Source organism: Pleuronectes platessa, chromosome 7, assembly GCF_947347685.1.
Source record: "Pleuronectes platessa chromosome 7, fPlePla1.1, whole genome shotgun sequence".
Taxonomy (NCBI): Eukaryota; Metazoa; Chordata; class Actinopteri; order Pleuronectiformes; family Pleuronectidae; genus Pleuronectes; species Pleuronectes platessa.
Genome location: NC_070632.1, coordinates 3,216,878 through 3,238,884, shown reverse-complemented (window position 1 = coordinate 3,238,884; position 22,007 = coordinate 3,216,878). Strand labels below are relative to the sequence as shown.

Genomic DNA, 22,007 nt, shown 5'->3' with positions numbered 1-22,007 from the left:
TGAGCCGACCGTCACCTTTGACCTCCCTGTGCACACGGTGGGGGGGGGGGGGGGGATGAGACATCACATAGGAGGAAAGATTCTTTAGCACCAGGACGTGGAAAGTGAATGTAGATCGAATGTGTGTACATGTGTATATTTACAAAATATTGGTATAAAGAAATCTCAGCTGTGAATCCTGTTAGTTAAAACCTGGAGGAACTCATGTGCTCACTGACTTCAGGGAATGAGAATTTAAATCCAGACAGAAACGTTTATTCACTGGAATGAACTCTGATGAAAAGTCCAAAACCGAGATAAAGTCTGTGGAGATAAAAACCTGAGCCGCAGGACGACACGTGAAGTAAATGTTAAATTCTGTTTGTTTGTTTGTATAATTTACATTTTCACGAAACAGCAAGTAAATCCGAAGGTTTATCTGATGTAGAAACACTTGAAGTTGAGAACAGTTTTATTATGTAGGAGGCAGAAGATCGTGAATTCTCCTCAAAGTCGTCGTCTTCTTCTCATTCAGTCGAAACGAGGGACAAAGTTTTTCCAGGACAAACGGTTTTCAACGTCTGTGAGAATCTTTCACGACTTTGAGACCGAACTTTACGTCTGAATGCAGAATGTTGTGTCTCGTGAGGGGGGGGGGGGGGGGGGGGGGGGCAGAAAACAAAAGCAGGTGTGACCCAGATGTTTACGTGTGGAGCATCAGGAGGACGTGGGCCGGACTCGGGTTCAGATGCTGAGCTGCAGCTTGCTGAGGTTCCTCTGGTGCATGTTGTGGTGTCGCACCAGCTCGTCGCTCCGGGCAAACTTCTTCTGACAGTTCGGCCACCGGCAGTTAAACGGCTTCTCACCTGAGAGCAGGAGGAGGGAGGAGGGCGGGAAGAAGAAGAGGAGGAAGACGAAGAAGAAGAAGAAGAAGAAGAGGAGGAAGAAGAGGAGGAAGAAGAAGAGAGGGAGATGCAGCAGTGATGAGAGGAGGAGTGAGGTGGGGATGAAGAAGAAGAGGAGGAAGACGAAGAAGAAGAAGAGGAGGAAGAAGAGGAGGAAGAAGAGGAGGAATAAGAAGAAGAAGAAGAAGAAGAAGAGAGAGAGAGAGGGATGGAGCAGTGATGAGAGGAGGAGTGAGGTGGGGATGAAGAAGAAGAAGAAGAAGAAGAAGAAGAAGAAGAAGAAGAAGAAGAAGAGAGAGAGATGGAGCAGTGATGAGAGGAGGAGTGAGGTGGGGATGAAGAATAAGAGGAGGAAGACGAAGAAGAAGAAGAGGAGGAAGAAGAAGAAGAAGAAGAAGAAGAAGAAGAAGAAGAAGAAGAAGAAGAAGAGAGAGAGAGGGATGGAGCAGTGATGAGAGGAGGAGTGAGGTTGAGGTGAAGAAGAAGAAGAAGAAGAAGAAGAAGAGAGAGAGAGGGATGGAGCAGTGATGAGAGGAGGAGTGAGGTGGAGGTGAAGAAGAAGAAGAAGAAGAGAGAGAGGGATGGAGCAGTGATGAGAGGAGGAGTGAGGTGGGGATGAAGAAGAAGAGGAGGAGGAAGAAGAGAGAGAGAGGGATGGAGCAGTGATGAGAGGAGGAGTGAGGTGGGGATGAAGAAGAAGAAGAAGAAGAGAGAGAGGGATGGATGGAGCAGTGATGAGAGGAGGAGTGAGGTGGGGATGAAGAAGAAGAGGAGGAAGAAGAAGAGAGAGAGAGGGATGGAGCAGTGATGAGAGGAGGAGTGAATCAGGACACGAGGGATTTGAGAGTGAAAATGAAAAACAAAGTGTTAGAGTTTTGTGCTGGTCAGAAGCTGAATGGGAGGATTCAGTGATCTTCATATAGAATATGTGTCGTCCATTATAACCCATACTAATATAATAAACTGTACATGTGGACACTCACTGAGCACTTTATTAGAAACACTCACACACCTGCTTGCTGAGTTTCACTTTCACATATGAAGGAGATTAACAGAAATTATGTTATTCTCCAGTCAGCCGCCATTGTTTTTTGTTGTTTCTGGCACATGCTCTGTTTTACATGTACACACTGATACTTTTATACACTTTATACTTTTATATTATTAATTTTTAATAATCAGCTCTTTGGAAAATGTACAAATGTCATTGTAGTGAGTGAAGAGGCTGTTTGCTTCGAAAGGCTCAAACCAAGAGGAAAACTTTTGACCTTATAAACGTATCCTGATCTGATGGATTTCTGCTGAAGCTGCAGATGCTTTCGCAATTTTGCAAACTACCTACTTCTACCCTACTCCCCGAAATCCTACTTTATCTGAGTATTGTTACTGTCTCTTTAGGAAGATGCTCCCAGCTCAAACTAAGTCATTGGTTTCCCCCAGTGATCCCAGCCCCAGATTGGCAGCCTGAACCTGCAGCCGACTCATCTACAGTATCATTCAGGTGTTCCTAATAAAGTGCTCACTGAGTGTACAGACAAATTACTTGTAATCTTTGTGTAAATATTAAATGGATGAAGAAGAAATGGAAAAATAAAAGTTTACGCACTTGTTTTACCTGTATGAGTCCGGGTGTGAGTCTTAAGGTGGTCAGACCGAGAGAACTTTCTCTGACACGTCTCGCATTGGAAGGGTTTAACTCCTACACACACAAACACACACACACACACGCACACACACAAGTCCACACATTCACCACACAAACAAGTCCAGGTTCACACACACACACACACACACACACACACGTACAACGAACACGTTCAGCATCACACACACGGAGGGAGATAGAAGAATACAGTAGAGCAGAGGCTTGCAGGCGTTTGAAGCCATTCAGAAGTTTTGCCGGCCTTTTGTGGTAACTTCATCTGAGAGGAGCTGTTCTCACAATGCAAACTGGGCCCTGCACTAGGCTGCGGACCCACAACACGGCTGTCATGCACACAGCAGGGGAAGGCGCGTGGTGAGGGCAGAGACAACAAAAGACTGAGAGGAAAGAGTGGAGGGGAATCGAACCTGTGTGTCTCCTCTGGTGTCGCTTCAGCTGGTCGGAGCGGGAGAACCTCCGGCCGCAGTCTGTGAACTCACACTGGTACGGTTTCTCCCCTGGACAAAGACAAGAGTTTAATGAAGCTGAATAAGTTTATCTATTATTCAACCTTTTAAATACCACAGAGAACAAACACACACATTCACAGAGGAACAAGGTGCAAAGGTTTAATTCTGTAGAACACAACACTGGCTAAATGTTTCTGGTTTGAACTTGTCGGACGTGTCTATTTGCTGGTTTCCTTCATTTATCAGAATATAAGATTTGGTTTAAATCTCTTTAAAGGACACAGGAGACTCCACTGCTGCAGATCATGATCAACCTTTTCATTAATAACACAAATTAAAAAGGATCATCCTAAATATGAGCAGAATAGGTTTTCAAACCTGGTTTTCTTGTATGATTCAGTTTTGGTTTTGGACTCTGACCGAGTGTCTGAGGCTTTTCACAGCGTCTGAGTTCAGCTCAGGTCAAACTAAAGGAACCAGTGAGATGTTCCCACTGGTTCTGATGGTGGCTTCTTGTTTTTTTTAAGCATGGAACAGAATCAAGCGTTGTTGATGCTTTTTAACTGAAGGTTATGTTATTGTTATTTACATATTCTATATTTTCAGACTTCTGCTGCTGTAACAAGCAGATTCCTCCGGTGTGTGGGATCAATAAAGTTTGATCTTTTCCTTCCACTGACGTTAGATCCAACTGGAAAACCGATTTCGGATTTCTTGATTTGACTAAACAGGAAGTATCATCTGGCAGCAGCAGATCAGGGAACTGGGGCCAATGGAAACATCAGAGAGACTTTTGAGTGACACTGGAACAAGTCGGTGACGAGTGGAAACTCCGGTATCGACAACCCGGCCGTGTTGGTCAGTGTGATGTCGTTGTGTGTTTGTGTGTTTCTGTTGGTTTCACCTGTGTGTTTACGACTGTGCATCTGCAGGTGGGACAGCTTGAAGTAGCGCTTGTTGCATCCTGGGTAGGCGCACATGAACGGACGCTTCTCGCTGGCCTCGGACCGCACGATGGCCGGAGCGATGCTGGGAACCCGCCTCACGTCCTGCACGCACACACACACACACACAGACACACACACACACACACACACACACACACACACACACACACACACACACATACAGTATGTACACATTTTATTTGAAGCCAAATCAATACTTCAAGACAAAGAAAGACAAAGATGGAGATTGAGCTGCTGTTAATCCTGATTCATAACTTTGCTGGAGTTAAATGAATGACACAGATTTGTGAAATTTTTAAATCAGCTAGAAACCAAACCAGAACCAGAACCAGAACTTCTTGCTGGTTAACGGCTGGTGAAGAGCTTTTAGGTGCAATGCCGTCATGTTGAAGGAACATTTTATTTGTGAGAATAAAGTTTCGATTTTACGAGAATGAAGTCATAATTTTATTTTATAAAATTCAATTTAATTCTTGTCATATTGTGACTTTAATGATTAATTAAACTTCTTTATTCTGGAAATAATAGTTTTCTTCAACAGTCCATTACAAAAAATAAATAACAATACACCCAGTTAAAAAATAATGTAATTTTCAGGACAGGATTATTGTCACGTAACATATTCAATCGTTTTAATATTTATTAACTGTTATTCTAATTTCAATGTAATTTGAATCTCAGGATCTTAAACCTGTGACGTGTCGGCTCGTGAGGATCATCGTGACAAATCGGTCAAATATTCATTAGATGTGAATTAGCAGTAAAATGACCTCGGACTGACTGCGGCCCGCGGGGAGCTGTTAGTCACGCCTGTTAGACAGAGCACCTCCATTACCCCCCCCCCCCCCCCCCCCCGCTCTCTGCTGAGGAACAGGAAATAATAACACATGTAAAAAACATCTTTTTACTTTATAACACCTGACGTCTCTCAAGCAACGTGAATGTCAAACGATCCCCAGAAGGTTTTTAATTCAGTGGAGTTATTAGAGAGGAGGCCGGAAAAACAAGTACTTTGAAATAATCGTATTCATAAACTGTGTAAAATCAATAAATTCTGAAACATTTGGAATTATTTCTCAATCATCTCATATGTGATGGCTGCGTTGGCTAAATAAGGAAAATAAGACAAAGAAACGAATGAGCTTCTACTGCTTCTCACACAAACTTTTGTTAGCTCGGTAGCTAAAGTAGCATGAAGCTAATATTCATAAAAATGTGTATTGATGTTAATTTATAAAAGAAACAAGATTAATAAGAATCTTGAAGCAAATATGACACATTATTTCACAAAGTCTTAATTATTTGTATTGGTTTAATCACATATTGTGACGATTTATCTATAATTGCTAATTCGTTTAATTACAACAGTGAGGCTCTAATTGACAGCTGGAGGAATGAGCCTGTCTGCAGTGATTCAAACAGATGGACAGTGAGATGGATCAGCAGGATGATCATTCATTCATCTCCATCACAGCATCAACAGCTTGTTTCTGTTTGATGGAGAATGAAAACAAAATATAATTTAAAAAAGCAGGAGTGAAGAATCTCGGCTGTTATCTTATATTTCAGCGGCTCTTAAATCTTTAAATGAGGTTTTGTTTATTGTGTTGCATCGAGCCAGAACTCGTACACGTGTTTCATGCAGTTCATTTGTCCGAATTTTTTTTAGGGGGGGGGGGGGGTTGTTGTGTGTGGGGGGTGCAAAGAAAGACAAGAAGCAGGGTGAATAATGAAACCCAGGAAAAGAGAGAAAGACGAATCTCCAGAAGTCTGAGAGGAGGTCTGGAGAGTCTCTGCTCTCCGTCCTCTACAGCCGCTGACAGACAATAATTAAAATCTAATGATTTATTAACATTCTGATCCCAGTATGGAAACTATATCTCTACCCAGTGTAACCCTGTGTGAGTGTGTGTCTGTGTGTGTGTGTGTGAGAGAGTGTGTTTCTCCACTGCTAATGGATTTGTGGAAAATGATTCCTCTTGGCCTCAAGGGCTGCCTTTTAAAATATGTGTGTGTGTGTGTGTGTGTGTGTGTGTGTGTGTGTGTGTGTGTGTGTGTGTGTGTTGTAAATCTCCACTCTGCTACACATCAGTGTTTCCTCTTCATGTTGTCTGGTTACTGCATCAGCTTCTCCACCGCTCGTCTCTTTCAGTCAGCTCATTAAAAACTTATCTTAAAAAAGTCCTATTCCCTCAGTTTGTGTGTGTGTGTTTGTGTGTGTGTTGTTTCCAGTGAGTTGTGTTGGTCCCGATGTCGACACGACACAGTAAAGCAGTGCAGGGAGCAGACAGGAGGTTAGTGTGACCCCCCCGCTGGCCTCCTGACAGTGAGTGAAGTAACATGAGCGTTTACCTGGATTCCCCTGAAGACCCCGTGTGTGTGAATGCGGTACTGCGTGCTGCAGCTGTACACCATGTTGGGGTCACTGTCGTATCCTGCTGCGTGGCTGCAGACACACACAGAGAACAACAACGAGGATGAAGGTGACGTGTTAACTCTGCAAAATAAACTGTTTACTCACTTCACAGTGAGAAAAACGAGTCGATATATTCACTTTTTACATTTTTATATTATGACACTTTTATATTTTGGCTCCAGGAGAAAACAACTATTCAGTCCAAATCATTTTACCTTTGAAATATCACATTGCTAAGGCAGAGAATTAAGGTCGTGTTTAGAAAAAGTTATTTAGACACAATAATAAACAAGAGAATAAAGTTTTAAACTGCGATGAAAAAATTGTGAAATGGCAAGAAAAAAGTCTTAATGTTGTACTTTAGTCATAAGTACAAAAAGTTATAATATTACAAGAAAAGAGTCAAAATTTACCAAGAACAAACGGATAATACCATGAGGACAGAGTAGTGAAATTGCAACACAATTAAATAATAAAATTAGAATGAAAAAGTCTTAATTTTGTGAGAGTGAAGTCGTTGTATTACAAGAATAAAGTTTGTTATATAACGAGAATAATCTCGTAATATTATGAGAGGGACATGTTGATATTACGAGAATCAAGTTGTAAAATTACAAGAAAGAAAATCTTAACTTTATGAGAATAAATAAATAAAAAGTTCCTTGACGCTCCATATTCCTCATTATTACTGCTTGACTGATATTCCCCCTGTAAAAGGACACTTCACCTATAATCATGACTTTAATCTCATGAAAACTTTATTTGTGTAATATTACAACTTGATTCAAGTAGTATTCTGATTTTTTTATCACGAAATCTTGGCTCTAATACTGGGACTGTGCCACTGAATCATTTTTAAATCTGATTTAAATCTCTTCTGTCATTTCAGATCCAGTCGCTCCCTCACATCCCCCTTCAGTCATGGGTTTGCTGTTGGGGCTGATTTCCTGGTATCAACCCTCCTCCCCTGTTTTTTCGATCTCCAGTTAATAAACAACTTTTCTTTTGGGTTCAGTTCTGTCTGTGGTCGTCTCACTCGCAGGTAAAAAAAATAATATCTCTCAGTCTGATGAAGGTGAAGACGTCAGAGACCAGGATCCCACATCGTGATCCAGGGACATAACTCGTTCGGTGTAACACACGCTGGCCGACACATGGAGCGTGACCCGGGGTCAGAGCAGGTGGAGCGAGGTCAGGAACATATCGTTACTCACACTCAGCCCGGGATGCAGAACACAGACTGTGTGGAGACGTCACTGCAGAGACGTGTGTCGCTGATTCAGAATTTGTCCGAGCACGTTTTATATCCAGCTGAACCCTGGACGTCTCTGTTTACACACGTTTGAATACATTTACAAACTTTAAAACCTTTAGAGAAGAAGAACAAACCCTGATGAACAAGATCAACTGGTTTATGTGTTGACACTGAGCAACGTGTGGGTTGAAGGTTTAAATCCAGAAATGGACGACAACAGAAATTATCTCTACAAAATGGAATTTGCTCATGTTGCATCTGAAGCTATGATAACGGCCGGTTAAACCACTTTGGACCCCCCCCCCCCCCCCCCCCCCTAATGGCTTGTTATAACTTTGGTGATTCAGCAACATCTTCAGATCAAACTAGTTTTTTGGTTTAAGAGGGTAAAAATAACAATATTCCCAATCATATGGTTGTCAACGTGTCAATTAACTCTTAATTAATGTTTTAGCATTTTTATTACTACTTTCTCTGACAACGATTTACATTAGTGATGATGTAAATGTCATTTTGCCAAACAGATGACAAAAGATTTATCGTAATCCTAGTTCATTAACAAGTTCCACGTTTTTTTCAACTGTTTCAACCGAAATCCAAAGATGTTTAATTTAAAATCACATTAAAATAAGGAAAGTGGTAAAAACTAGAAACTGGAACCAGGGAACATTTTGTAATATTAAAAACATTCATCTGTTTTCAATGAAGTCAAATAACTCTCTTTCTTGATGAGATAAATGAAACAACAAACATCGCTCTGGATCCTCTTCAACACTCTGAACAGAACCGCTCTGTGTGACACAGCTGCCGCTCGTATCTTCCTGTGATAACAGAGGAACAAGAAGCTCTTGTCTCTGAAATGTGTCAAAGTTTTTCAATCGGTCGACCGAGCGATGGGAGTTCGCTTCCTGTGGCAGTGGGAACGGACGGCGACCGGCCGGACGCTCATGAGACGCTCAAGAGACGCTCATGAGACGCTCATTGTCCACGAGAGACGTCCACAGACCATGTGACCTACACTGAGTGATCCTGTGAGTTCAGCCCTGAACACGCAGAACTGAATGAAAAGTGTGATATGGTTCCATGTAAATTTTATTGTCATCACAACAACAACTAGATATAAAAAGAATATCGTAGTGCAAAGTGACTCAAAGGAAAAAAAAAATGAAGTAAATAGACTAAAGTTAGAGACTTTGAAGTTTCTCCCTGACATCAAACTGTAAAAATCAACAAACATCTTTCCTCAAATCTGCCGACTTGAAGAGAAATACCCATAATTCATAGTATGGTTAAAAAAACAAACTAAAATCTCAGCTCCAAATGTTTTTGTGTCTGATGTTTACAAAGATGGACGACATAAAAGTGGAGCCAAAGTGCCCTCTGGTGTCCGACTGCAGTATTAAGTCACAAACCCCACCTCCTCCATGTTAGTAGATGGGACACGGGCCGAAGCAACAAGGCAAAGTCCATTTTTCTCAAAGATGGTTTCTGACATTTTAGGTTGTTTCTTATCAAACTGGTGTTTGTTGTTCGTTTATAAGAATAAAAACAGAGCGGACTGACTCATGATTGGTCGAACTTGTGTATCTGACGCACCTCAGTTCATTTCTGGATAGTGGGCGGAACTGGAGACGCGTCGTCCATCTTTATTTATAGTCTATGGTTCAAACCATGTTACTATGGATAAAATACTTGAATTGTTGTTTAAAAGTATGAGAGTGTTAGTGTGTAAGAGTATAAGAGTATAAGAGTATAAGAGTATAAGTGTTTAAGGTGACGCCAGGTTCCTTGTGAATATTTGGAATGGGACTATCTGCTCTTCCTCTCCAGGTTCGACTCCCCTTCACTTCCTCTTCCTCAACTCCTGCACCTCGCCCCCCTGTTCCTCTTTATCTCTGCTGCCTCTGTCCTCCTCCTCCTCCTCCTCCTCCTCATCCTTACTACTCCCTCACACCTCCCCTCCCGTCTCCCCCTCACTGACGGAGACGGCGCAGGGAGAGACGGCCGAGCTGCTCACAGAGAAACACCAGCTCAGCCTGAGAAGTGATGTTGAAACACCATGATGTGTTTTTTATCAAGCCTCTGCACAGACCTCGTCATGTGACAGTGAAAAGAACACACTGCACACATGCAAGTACACAACTTCCCCATGCAGCAACACAACACAGACATTCCTGCTTGCTACAGATCGTTGTGTGAGTCTCTATCACACACACACACACACACACACACACACACACACACACACACACACTTGTCAGTTGTGGTGAACGCCTGTTGGCTCGCAGCAGGAAAGCGTTTGTTCCACAGACGCTGAGCAGCGTGATGCGATCCGGCTGCAGGTCACAGTGACACAACGTCCAGGACGTATACGACTGAGAGACGCCGACACTTCCCTGATTGTTTGGGATTTTAAATCTGCTCTGTTTTACAGAAAATGAGATAAACAGGACACCGGAGACGTCATGAGGCCAAATTCAACGAGTGGACTTTAAACAACAGGGTCTTCAGAGTTTCTCCAGCTTTGTGAAGGACTGTAGAACTTGCTTTTGTAGAGCAAACTCTATTCTGAGTTGACTTTTGAAAGGGATCTTATCTGTCGAATCAAACATTGTCCTGTAGGTATCACTGGACCAGGCTACCTGCAGAAAGATGGGGTGTGTGTTGAAGAAGTATGACAAAAAGCTGATTTATGCTCAACAATATATAAATATATACAGAAACTGACAGAAACCTTGTGGATAAGGACAAAACGGATGAGACAAAGCAGTACCACCAGAAATCCTGAGGGGGCAGTGTAGCCAATGGTTCAAGGGACACGACCATTGGACACGAGGAATATCAAAATAAATCAATGGTGGAACTTTTTCAAGAGACACTGATGTGACTTCACACTAACAAAGGGACTTTAACACTTCAGTTGTTGTTTAGACAATGAAGGTGTCGTTGTTTCCCATCGTCTGATAAAACCCCAACTGGACTGACTGGTGCTGTTTGATGGGAGCGAGGGATCAGTTCCTACCTCTTCATGGTGGAGGCCAGTGCATTGACTGGGTTCCATGACACACACTCCAACTGGGAGAGGTCATTTCATATAAATTGTCTCCCCTGTGGAGGAAAGACAAAAAGTAGAGGAGACACTCGTGAGCTGTGCAGTGGACTGGACGTTCCCCAGTATGAGCAGCCGTTTGTGTAGTTAGTTGTTGTTCTCAGTAGAAACGCTTTAATGGAAAAGGCCAACACACACACACGCACACACACACACACACACACACACACACACAGACACGCACATGTTAAAGAATGTGCCTCAGACAGACACCACGAAAGCTAAATTCTCCCATAACAGCCATCTTTCATTAAACACAGCAGACTCCACCATCATTATTCATACCTGCCATGTGATTAAATACACTGCTACACACACACAGACACACACACACACACACACACACAGTAGATTTATAGCTCTCACCCCCTGACACCACAGCCCCTCCATCACACCACCTGCAGGCTTGCAGTGGCGTGGTCGGGGTCGGTGTGGTGCCTGGTACCCGGCTCATTACACGGCTCTTCTTCTACAGTAGAGCTGGGGCACACGGCCAGAAGAGCACAAACACTATTCCTGCTGAAGTATCGTTGGAATGGAGGCTGCTGAGCGTGAGATTTAAATTACCGATCCGTGACATTTTCAAATAAATACGCGTCTGCTTTTCTTTCCTCCGCCGCAGAGCGATGGAACCTGTCACAGATTCAGTCAACATCCATTTAACGGACTGTCTGTGTCCTAATCTCCTGCCCTGATCCACCAGCGGGGGGGGGGGGGGGGGGGCAGAGGGGAAACCTTTACAGGACTTGTTGGAATAAACAGAGGAGGAAAGTGGGAAGTGAAAGCTGAAGAGAGAATGAGGACAACTTAAGGATTTGGTCATAAACTATTGGTCGTCGTGCAAAAACAGGTTTCTGACCTGATGACCTGATGGAGACTCACCACAGTTGTTATAGTCTCAGGTTCCGTGTGAGTTGCATCATCGAGGTCCAGACACACTCCACCAATCCTGAGTCTCAGCCGTCAACGATGAAGTGTCCAAACTCATCAGAACCATTAACATTTCAACATTAATCAAATATCTATAAGGGCAGAAAGAAGGTTTCTAACATTACATTACTATGTCCCGTCCACTAACATGGAAGAGGCAGCCAGCCACCACACAGCCACTTATACTGTATCCACTAACAGCTAAAGGTTCGACAGCAAGAGGAGGAAACACCGGAAACACCTTGTTTCACCAAGTTCAACTGGACAAGAGACAGTTTCTCCAAACCGGCACCAGCACGACCCCCCCACTCAGTCTGTTTGGGTTTGTTCATCTTTTAAAAAGGTCAACGACCTGAAAAACTGTTTTTTAAAGTTTTTACAATATGTATTTATGTATCTATGATTGACACGTGTGAGTTTCTCAGTGTCTAAATGTATCTGTATGAGCAACTTCACTAATTAAAAACGCTGTGTGTCTCCACTTTGTGCAGATTAGGGCTTCTCATACTGTTTCTTACCATGATAAGACCTAGAGTGGATCTGTGTGTGTGCGTGTGTGTGTGTGTGTGTTTGTGTCTGCGTGTACACATCTCTCTCTCTCTCTCTCTCTCTCTCTAATAATAAGACTTGCGCATGTTTTCATTTCATGTTGTTCCAGCAGCCTGAGCTGACGGCCTGTAGAGTAAATACAGTCCTGCTGGTACCAGGCTGCAAGATTAGACGACTGAGGCAACTCTTATGAGCATTCCCAGCAGTGTGTGTGTGTGTGTGTGTGTGTGTGTGTGTGTGTGTGTGTGTGTGTGTGTGTTGGGTAGATAGCAGTTATGTTTATGACAAAGAAGACCCTCGGATTTAGACGACATGTCTCTCTCTCCTTCCTCTCACACACACACAGACTGAAACTTCTATATCCTCCCTGCTGCAGTAGATTTACACTGAATTCCTTCAGTTTCTCTGTCGATTAAAATCAAAGTTTGTGAAGAATGTTTCATTTAGAAAGATAACGATGAGCAGACAGTGAGGAGGTGCACCACCGGAAAAAATCTAAATACCTGGTGGAGAAATTCACTAAAACATCGGAAAACGCTGTAACTCGCAACAAATAATCATGAATCACCTCAAGAAATTATTAAATTATTTTTGGCCCATTAACCATCCGTCCACCAAGTTTCAATAAAATCGGTTCAGTCGTTTTTCGCGCTGTGAGACAATCAAGCGGTGAAAACACGACCTCCTCGATGGAGGTGAAAATAGAACAATATGATAACGATGATTATTTAAAAGTTAAAACAGAAGAAATGGTTCCAGAATACTTTATATCTTCTGATTAGAAAGTCATCCCACTTTCCGTCGGCTCTTCCTCCCAGTGTTCCTCTACTTCCTCCAGTGGCACCATGACTTAGCTGTGAGGTGCATTTCAAGGTCACCCATTAAAAACCAGTTGAAGGAGAAAAAACCACAGCAGAAAACAAGTGAAAACCAGTAAAGAGCAGGAGCCGGAGGAAGGAGGAAGCAGCGGGAGACAGACCTGTCCTGAAGGTGAACATCCTGTTCAACCTGCATCCTGCAGCCGCCCCCCCGACGGACCAACACAATCAACAATGCTTTTGTTTCTTTTTGCTTCGTGATGAAAATAGATTTTTAAAGACAGAAGACGAGTGTGAACTGACGTTTTGGGGCCGTGAGGACATTTTGGCTGAACCTCATTTTTTTAAATATCTGTTCTTGGGTCAATTCTCGTTCTCGGGGTCGGACCTGTCAAAGCTCCCTGATCCCAGGTGTGTGCTGACGACCACGTCTCCTCCCACAATGCACCCTGATCCAACCATCACTTTAATAACTCGTTTCAGCCGTCTGTCTGTACCTTTGTTATCTGTCAAACGTGTTTCAATCAACTTCGATAAAAATGGAAATTGTATGAAATTACGTCGTAAATAAAAGGAGAAACGTTATTAAAGCTCGGGTTGGTAATCCTGTAGGAGGTAGAAACAGCAACCAATCCCGTCGGCTCTCTCGTCAAAGCCACGCCCCCAAACCACTGACCAGGTTAGTTATCGACAGCAAATCATCTCATTCAATCCACATGAATGGATCAGTCGTGGTGGTCACAGCCCGGCAGGACGTGAAGAGGAGTCCAACGGGTAATTATGAAAAGTGTTTCAGAAACAAACATCCAGACCCACATTTATAAGAAATCAACAAATCCATGAATTATGTGTGTGTGTGTGTTAGTGTGTGTTACCTGTTGTAAGGGTTCCTCAGCAGCAGAGCCTGGCTGCCTGTACAGCTGTCTGACGGTGTGTGGCATCCATAAACAGGAGGAGGTACAGGATACTGCTGCTCACCTATGGGACACACACACACACACACACACACACACACACACACACACACACACACATACACACACGCACATACATGCAACAATAAAGTATATGTTCAAATGCATTTGTGGGTGTGTGCAGCTCCAGAGTCTGCAGATGAAGGTAAACTCCTCCCGACTCCCTCGGAGGAGATGAATTTAAACTTGCTCCATATCTCATCTCTTCTAAACTCGGCCCTCTCTTGCCCTCCCTGGGTTTTCTCCACTTTTCATCGGTTTCTTCTACAAATAAAGATCCTGCTCTGCGTGGTTCTAATCTCCCAGCTTCCCCGGCAGCGCCGCGAATGGCTCCCTGGACATTTCCCTACATTCCAAAATCCCTCTCAGCTCCAGATCTCCCGGTTTTCTTTAAAACAAAACGGCATAAATTTACAGCGGGGCGGCTTCATAAACCATGCATTTAAATGTTTACCAATAACATGCGCAGGGGAGGGATTAAAAGAAGAGGAGGTGGGTGGATGGGGGGGGGGGGGGGGAGGAGAAGAGGGAGTCTGCAGGTCAGGATGTGGGTGATTTAAAGCTCCGACAGGCGAGGTCACAGCGGAGACGTCAGACTAAGGGACAAGACTCTCCCTAGGTGAGGGCCACGGAGCTGCCATCCAGACACAGCTGTGACTCTAAATACACATGGAGCCCAAAAGACCATCTCTACTCAGAGATACTACTATACTGGAAAAATATACAAAATATAGAAGTTATTCTGTGTATTATGTAATCATCAAAAACGTTCTATCTGCTATAAAGATGGACGACACATCTCCACTTCCTCCCGCTATCCAGAAGTGAGGCCAAAACATCCCGGACACGAGCGCCGCCATCTTGTAATGATGAGGAGACGAGGTACCGAGTCAGTCTCAGCTGTCAATCATGACTTTTCACCCAGTTTGTATAGCATCAAATAACTTATTAAGACCTTAAATGACTTTCAACATTTAGTTTTTAAATAGTTGTATTTCGACTTTTAAGTTAAGTTCATGTCCCATCTGTTCACATCAGCCACCAGGGGGCGCTGGAGACACTTGTGGCTTCACTTTTAGGAGCTGTCATCATGTCCTCCGTCCTCATTGAGACAATGAATTAACTTGAAGATACGAGCGTCAAACACATTCAGAGAGTGAATCCACCTGATGCTGATGAAGTCAAACACACACACACACACACACACAAAGACACACACACAGACACACACACTCACCCATCGGGTTCTGCTGGGTTAAAGCGTCCTCGTGCTTGAAGGTGTGGTTGGAGAACTGGGAGCTGTGGTGAGTTGGAGTGTGGCCGTAATTCCCGGCTCCATCGAATGCGACTGCGCCGTAACCTGCAACATGAGAAACATCATATTATTTACTTTGATTGACAGCTGCAAGGACGTGAGGCTGGAAGCTTTCCTCTCAACATGATCATCAAAATAATGATTGACGCTTGATATTTCATATAGACATATAGGACAGTAGATGTGAGGAGGACAGAGGACGGACGAGGCCACGCAGCTGAAGGCCGCTGCAGGAGGACTCAAGTCTCGGTGTGCTGCTGTATTTCTTTTTTCAAATTAATGCTCCATATTAAATATAAAGTTACTATAACAACATGGTCCCGTGAGTTTTAAGATGGTTTTGCAGTGAAGGTGTTTTGACGATCAGAGAATCAGCTCCTGACAGACTGAGCAGGAAACTGACATTAACCATCGTGAGTACGGACTCATATACAGAGACAGATGTTTTTAAAAGATTAATTCACTGAGATTAATTTCACCTGACGACCAACATGTTCATTCAAATGATTCAAATTAAATCAGATTCATGTCTCTGTCATTCAAACGCACGAGCAACTTTTGTACGTCCCAATAACGAAGGTAGATCCCACTAATAACTCTGTGTAAACACATTTAGGTCCCCACAACATGTGTAATATCAAGACCGCACAAACACACACACACACACACACACACAAACACACACACACACACACACACACACACACACACTCTCTAGATCTGTGCCTGGCACCCCAGACCTGACTCATGACTTTGGCTGACCTACAGGACACAACACACTCTCATAAATCATGCATGAACGACACACACACACATACACACACACACACACACACGCTTCATTAATTCAAATGCAACACTTTCACTGACTTTACTCTGAATCAGTGGGTGAGGAGTGTGGGGGGGGGGGGGGGGGAGTCGGGAGAAGAGAAAAAAAAAACTCATTAAACTTCTTCATTTATCTTCCACTCACCCCTGTCTGACTACACCCCCCGATCTGTGTGTATGTGTGTGTGTCTGTGTGTGTGTGTGTGTGTGTGTGTGTGTGTGTGTGTGTGTGCGTGTGTGCGTGTTGCCTTGAAGTCCAGCACTGAGGTGACAGGCAACCGGGTCAATTGGTTTTCATCTGGAGAAACTGAAAGTCTGGAAATACCCCGAGATCTTTCTTTTTTTTTTACTGTCTCTCAAACTTTAGTGATGTTGAGAGAATTCAGAGAATCAAGAGGAAATGTCCTCTTTACTTCTTTGGACTGGTTATTTATAATCCCAGTATAATATAACTTTAACTTCTGTCTTCAAAGTTGCTGCTTCAAATAATTAAAGTTCATTAAACTCATGCTCTTCAATGCCAGCTTTAATTAGCAAATTATTTAAAAGACAAACAGAAAACACTAATATAAATTCTCCAAAGAAATTACACTCAGAATTGCCAGTAGAATATAGGTATAGAAATTAATTACAAGTAGAAAAACTTTCATAATCTATAGAAGATAATTAACTGTTAGAACAAACGTAAAAACATGTAAAGTATAAACTTGTTCCCTCTCAAACCTGCATCCATATTTTGTTTCAGTTTTTTCCTGTTAACATACCTACATTTTGATTAGTATATTGTATGTTTTAAATAATCTGTTGTCTATTGTTTTTCATACTTCATTTAGTTGTTTCCTATATTTTGCTTTCAAATCTTCATTTTTAACTTGTAAAACACCTTCTAACTGTGTTCTTCATAAACAAAACTGTATTATTATCATTATTGTTTAATTATTTCAGTGTATTTTTAGCGTTTCTCTGTGAAAGATGAAATCAGTGGTGGATGATGTGCCGGTCGCTGTGTGACCCGGGTCTGGGATCAGCTCCCTGTGACCTGGGTCCTGCTGTTAGCTTGTTTGTCTGTGCTCGTCCAGCCACAGCAGGGGGGGGGGGGGGGGGGCAGATAAAACAGGTCGGGGGTCAGCTCGGCTCTTTCATTTTGATGTTATTCCTAAATTATCTGCTTGATAAGCATGTTATTACTAATTAATCTGCTGGTTTACCACTAGGAGATTCATTACCCCGACTGCAACAGACCTGGGATCAGATGTCACTTCAACTGAGTTCTGTTTAAATCTGATAAATTTAAAAGAGACGAACGGAAGTTAATTTAATTTATTCAAAATATAAAACACTGTCTGACGCACTGTGGCTTTAGTATGAGGTCACACACACTCAGATATAATATGTATATATAATACTAAGTGTAGTTATTTTGTGTTAATGTGATTAATTTAATTAATCTACGTAGAAAACAATTACTAGATCTCAAAAGGCCAAAACTCAAGAATATAATTAACTATAATAAAGTTCTTCTTTTAATTAAAACTGAATTAAAAATATATAATTTTCGTGCATTATCCTTTTTGCCGTACGTCACATCAATCATGATTTTTGTTCAAACATCCCAGGAAATTAATTCTTAGGATGCGATTAATATAAAATCAGATATTTTTGATTCCTCTCGAAATTCACAAGCGTTTAAATTTTAGATGCCGTGTATTATTGTGTATTTGTGATATTAATGTTCAGGCTCCAGATTTCTCATCAAGTCTTTAATACAGACAATATTGAATTAGGCACAATTATCTTATACTTAACTAATAGAATCAACTTTTACTTTCACTGTAACAGAAGAGTTTTATAATAAAGTCCCAAGTTTGGAATTAATATGATTTAACTGATTTTCCAGAACATTAAATATTTCAAATCTAGAGAGAAAAACTCTGGTTTAGATCTTCAGCCACAACACAACAATATTCAAAACAAACACCGCAACACAACCACGAGGAAATAAACACATTCATGCGCTTATTGAAATGAATCTGTGATTATTGATAACAAGAGAAGTTGCACAGAGATTTGTTGTCGTCACAGAGTCGACTTCAGAGTGAATCTGTTTCGCTTCATGTGAAGTTTTGATGACAGCGATGAGGAACTCAAACCGGAATCTGATATTAAAATGTTTAAATATGGATTTAAGCTCATGAATCAGAGCTGTTCACACGTCACTGTGCAAGAATCAGAAAGAGTCTGAACTCCTTTACTTCCACAGTTGTGTTGCCGTTTATTAAAACTTGTTTACGCTCATTTGACAAACACAGTTCACGTTTGAGGAAACATGAACATCCAGGTTTCTCCTGTAAATGAACAAGTATCCACTGAAATAAAGGGATTCCTCAGTGTGTGTTGTTTAAAGAGTTGTGTATTGTTTCTGTGTAGAAGTCGGATCATCTGTTCTTCACTGGAAAAGAACAGTTTCTGTGACATTTACTGGGATTTATACTGTTTGTTGTTTACTCTGTGACAGCGTGAAACTATGAGTGAAGTAAAAACCAAAGCCAGACAGTCAGAACAACATGAGGCCGAGTTTAAACTGGAGGAAATAATGCTACATCACCGTCATGCAGCTGTAACATCACTGAGAAATCTACATGTGAGCGATGTGTGAGGAGTTTGTCACGTTTCAGTTTTGCGTCAGATGGGATAAAGGGTCAGTTCCTGCAGATTCAGAGATGTGTACGAGTTAGAGCAGCGAGTTTGACATGTGTTGAACTTTGTGTGACTCAGAAAACAGAAGTAAAGAAAAGAAAAGACACAAACGAGGAGGAAACAGAGCAAAGACGACAAAACTTCTGAGAGATTTCCTCCAAGTTTCAGAGAGAAAAGGTGACGATCGAGGGGAGATGATGCTTTTGTGATTGACTGACCTCTGACCTCTGACACACACACACACACCCACACACACACACACACACACATACACACAGAGCCCTACCTGTCTGGTTGCGGGCCGCCTGCTGTGTGTCCATGCAGTTGGTCAGGTATGGCGGGTTGCTGAACATCCTGCCGGGCGGCTGGTGGTGGTGCGGCGCCGTCACAGGCGGCGGCTGGCTGGAGGTCGGCGGAGGGGGGGGGGCCCCGAACGCCGAGCCGTACCTGCAGGCCCCGGTGCCGGTGAACTGGCCCGAGAAGTGGACGGTGAAGGCGCTGAGGCCGCAGTGGGGGTCGGCCTCGTGGTGGTGGGGGTCCACCGTGGTCCCCCAGGTGGGCTCCTGCTTGATGAAGGAGTGGGACCCCAGGGGGGTGTGGGGGGCCGCCAGGGAGGAGTAGGGGGAGGCGGCGGTGTGGAAGTCCAGGACGGGAGCCCACTGCGGGGCCGTGCTGACGGGCAGGGCCGGGCACCCGGGGCTGGGGCCCGCCGGGAGGGGGGGCAGCAGGGAGTTCAGGTCACGTAGGTCTGAACCCATCGTGGTCCAGGGGAGGAGAGGAGGAAGTTGGTAGGCAATTTTTAAAGTTGGTCTCGACCTTTCTACCTGTCGGCCTGGCCCTGAGAGTCGGTGTGACCTCCACCCTCCACACCCTGTGAGTGAGGAGCCGCTCTGGAAACCTCTTAAGTCCGACAGAAGTTTGCTGGCGACGCAGAGAAGTCAGAAGCAAAAGAGCCGAGGAGACGTGAGAGACGAGGATCAGCTGCAGCTTCGGGTTCCGTCCCACAGCAGAGGAGGAGGAGCAGGGAGATGGAGCTCAGTGAGGGAGGAGAGAGGTCTGAGCCCAGAGCTTCTCTGTGAAGGAGGGAGCCGAGTGGAGGAGTGAGGAGGAGTGAGGAGGAGTGAGGAGGAGTAGCCCTCTTCTCCCTGTCAGCCTGTCAGTGTGTGTGTGTGTGTGTGTGTGTGTGTGTTTGTGTGTGTTTGTGGGGTAGGGGGTGGAGTCAGGAGGTGATGAGGGGCAGGAGGCCCCTGACTTCATTTACTGTATGATGAAGAGCACACACACACACACACACACACACACACACATACACACACACACACACACACACACACACACACACGCGCGCACACACACACACACACACACACACAGTGGGTCTCCAGTTACATGTGTAACCCTGAACATTAACTTAACCTCAACCTAAACTGACTCAAACACACGTCTTGAGCTTAATTTATATTATTTGTGTTATGGGAACGTGTCTTTTGTTCCCATAACGTGACCATGTGACCACACACACGCACACACACACAGAGAAATAAATACATAATAACGGACACGCGCACAAACACACACTCACACTCACGTCTCTACATAAAACAAGTGATCATCACGTTATTCAGATTTTCAGTGTTAATCTTCTTTCTCGCTCGTTAATTCTCTCAGTTCAGTTTATTACAGAACTCCAGTAAATAACAGGTCGACTCGTTTCTATTCTTTAAATAAAATATTAGTTCTATTCTTTATTTGAAGCAGGACGCGTCACGCGAGCTTTATCACTTCTTCAGGTTTGTGTTCGCAGCTCGGGCCTCGCGCTGGAATCAGTTTTAATTAAGAGACTAAATGAAATATAAAAACGGCGGCTTGCTAGATAAATACTGATCAAACCTGAACACTGTGATTTATTTATAAATCATTTTAAATATGGGAACTTTAGAAATAATTGTCTGTGTCATTAGATTTTTGGTATAAATGTGTTAAGTCGCGCGCTGGTGAACAGCTCGCGTGACGAGTCGCTGTTTGAGGCTCTGCTCGATTTATTTGATTTATTCTACTTTATTTCATTTAAAAAAAAACTATAATAATAATAAAAGACTAATAATCTTCGTGTAAATTCAGGTCAGAGACTCAGATTCATCCTCGTGAGTTTCAAAGTGAAGCTTTGACCGGAAACTCATCAGGACACGTTTTAATTACACGAGGAATTCAATTATTAACATTTTCTATCTTTATTTTATTTCCACTGCAGAACAAAGTAAATCAATTAAATCACATTTTATTTATTTAAGGTATTTGATTTACATTATTATCATTATTATTAATTTGTTGACACGGACGGCTTCACCTCAATTCCACTCCCTCTTCCTGTGTGCGTGCGTGTGTGTGTGTGCGTGCGTGTGTGTGTGTGTGTGCGTGTGTGTGCGTGTGTTTGTGTGTGTGTGTTATAATTATCATGTTAACGGGAGGATAATAAATCGTTTAACGCAAATCCACTGATGTTGAAAAAAAAGAGATAAAAACAAAGGCCTTTTTTTTAAACCAGCGGACTTTTCACCTCTTGACAGAAAATTAAAGATTTAAATTAATTTTTCCTTTTACTTCACTAGCTGTAAATAATTATAGTTTAATGATAAACAGAATCTGGGGACATAAACTTAGTTGTCATTTATAATCTGTTATTTTTAATAAATATGAAAAAATTATCGCAACACCGACACGTTTTAATAATCAAAACATGCACTTTAGACAATTTAATTTTATTCCTACACATAATATTATTTTGTTACTAAATATTTCTATGAAACAGCTGCTTCAGCCTTTTAAACCTTTGTATCAATAGAGAAACCTCTGGGCTCACACATGTGTCATTGTGTTATAGTTTGAAGACAGGTGAGGGAGAGGAGGAGGAAACCAGACGAAGAGTCTCTCATTCACACACACTTCATTTCTTAAAGTTTACATATATACAGATTCTTATTTTTTTTAAGTACATCTAAAAGCTGGATTATTCACTAGCTGCAGTACAGGTAATAAATACTGACTTCTCCATGTTTACAGATATGGACCAAACTAAACTCAGTGTAGGCGTCAAATACATTTTTCTCTATATTGTCAGTTAAGGTATTTTTCATTGATAAATTTTGACTTTT

At 42.6% G+C, this 22,007-nt stretch overlaps 1 protein-coding gene across 2 annotated transcripts; it reads right to left on the bottom strand.

Moving 5' to 3' along the window:
• Positions 1-633: 633 nt before the first annotated feature.
• Positions 634-19,735, bottom strand: wt1a (WT1 transcription factor a). 2 transcript variants are annotated; one of them, XM_053426833.1, is made up of 8 exons: positions 19,142-19,735; positions 15,253-15,375; positions 13,917-14,019; positions 6,317-6,410; positions 3,901-4,045; positions 2,955-3,044; positions 2,491-2,583; positions 634-845 (listed from the first exon to the last, which is right to left on the bottom strand). In XM_053426833.1, exons 1-8 carry the CDS (start codon positions 19,611-19,613, stop codon positions 724-726), a joined length of 1,242 nt encoding a protein of 413 aa, XP_053282808.1. In that variant the 5' UTR covers positions 19,614-19,735; the 3' UTR covers positions 634-723. The 2 variants fall into 2 exon arrangements, with proteins under 2 accessions (XP_053282808.1, XP_053282809.1); XM_053426834.1 differs by having other exon boundaries at positions 2,500-2,583.
• Between the last annotated feature and the right edge of the window lie 2,272 nt (positions 19,736-22,007).

What these genes read in the sequence shown, in the direction of transcription:
- wt1a (XM_053426833.1), bottom strand. Translation starts at nt 19,613, where the DNA reads ATGGGTTCAGACCTACGTGACCTGAACTCCCTGCTGCCCCCCCTCCCG. An exon ending in GGCGGCCCGCAACCAGACAG is followed by an intron (nt 15,376 to 19,141) that starts GTAGGGCTCTGT and finishes CTCATGTTGCAG; the next exon opens with GTTACGGCGCAGTCGCATTC. An exon ending in ACACCAGAGGAGACACACAG is followed by an intron (nt 2,584 to 2,954) that starts GTTCGATTCCCC and finishes TTGTGTGTGTAG; the next exon opens with GAGTTAAACCCTTCCAATGC.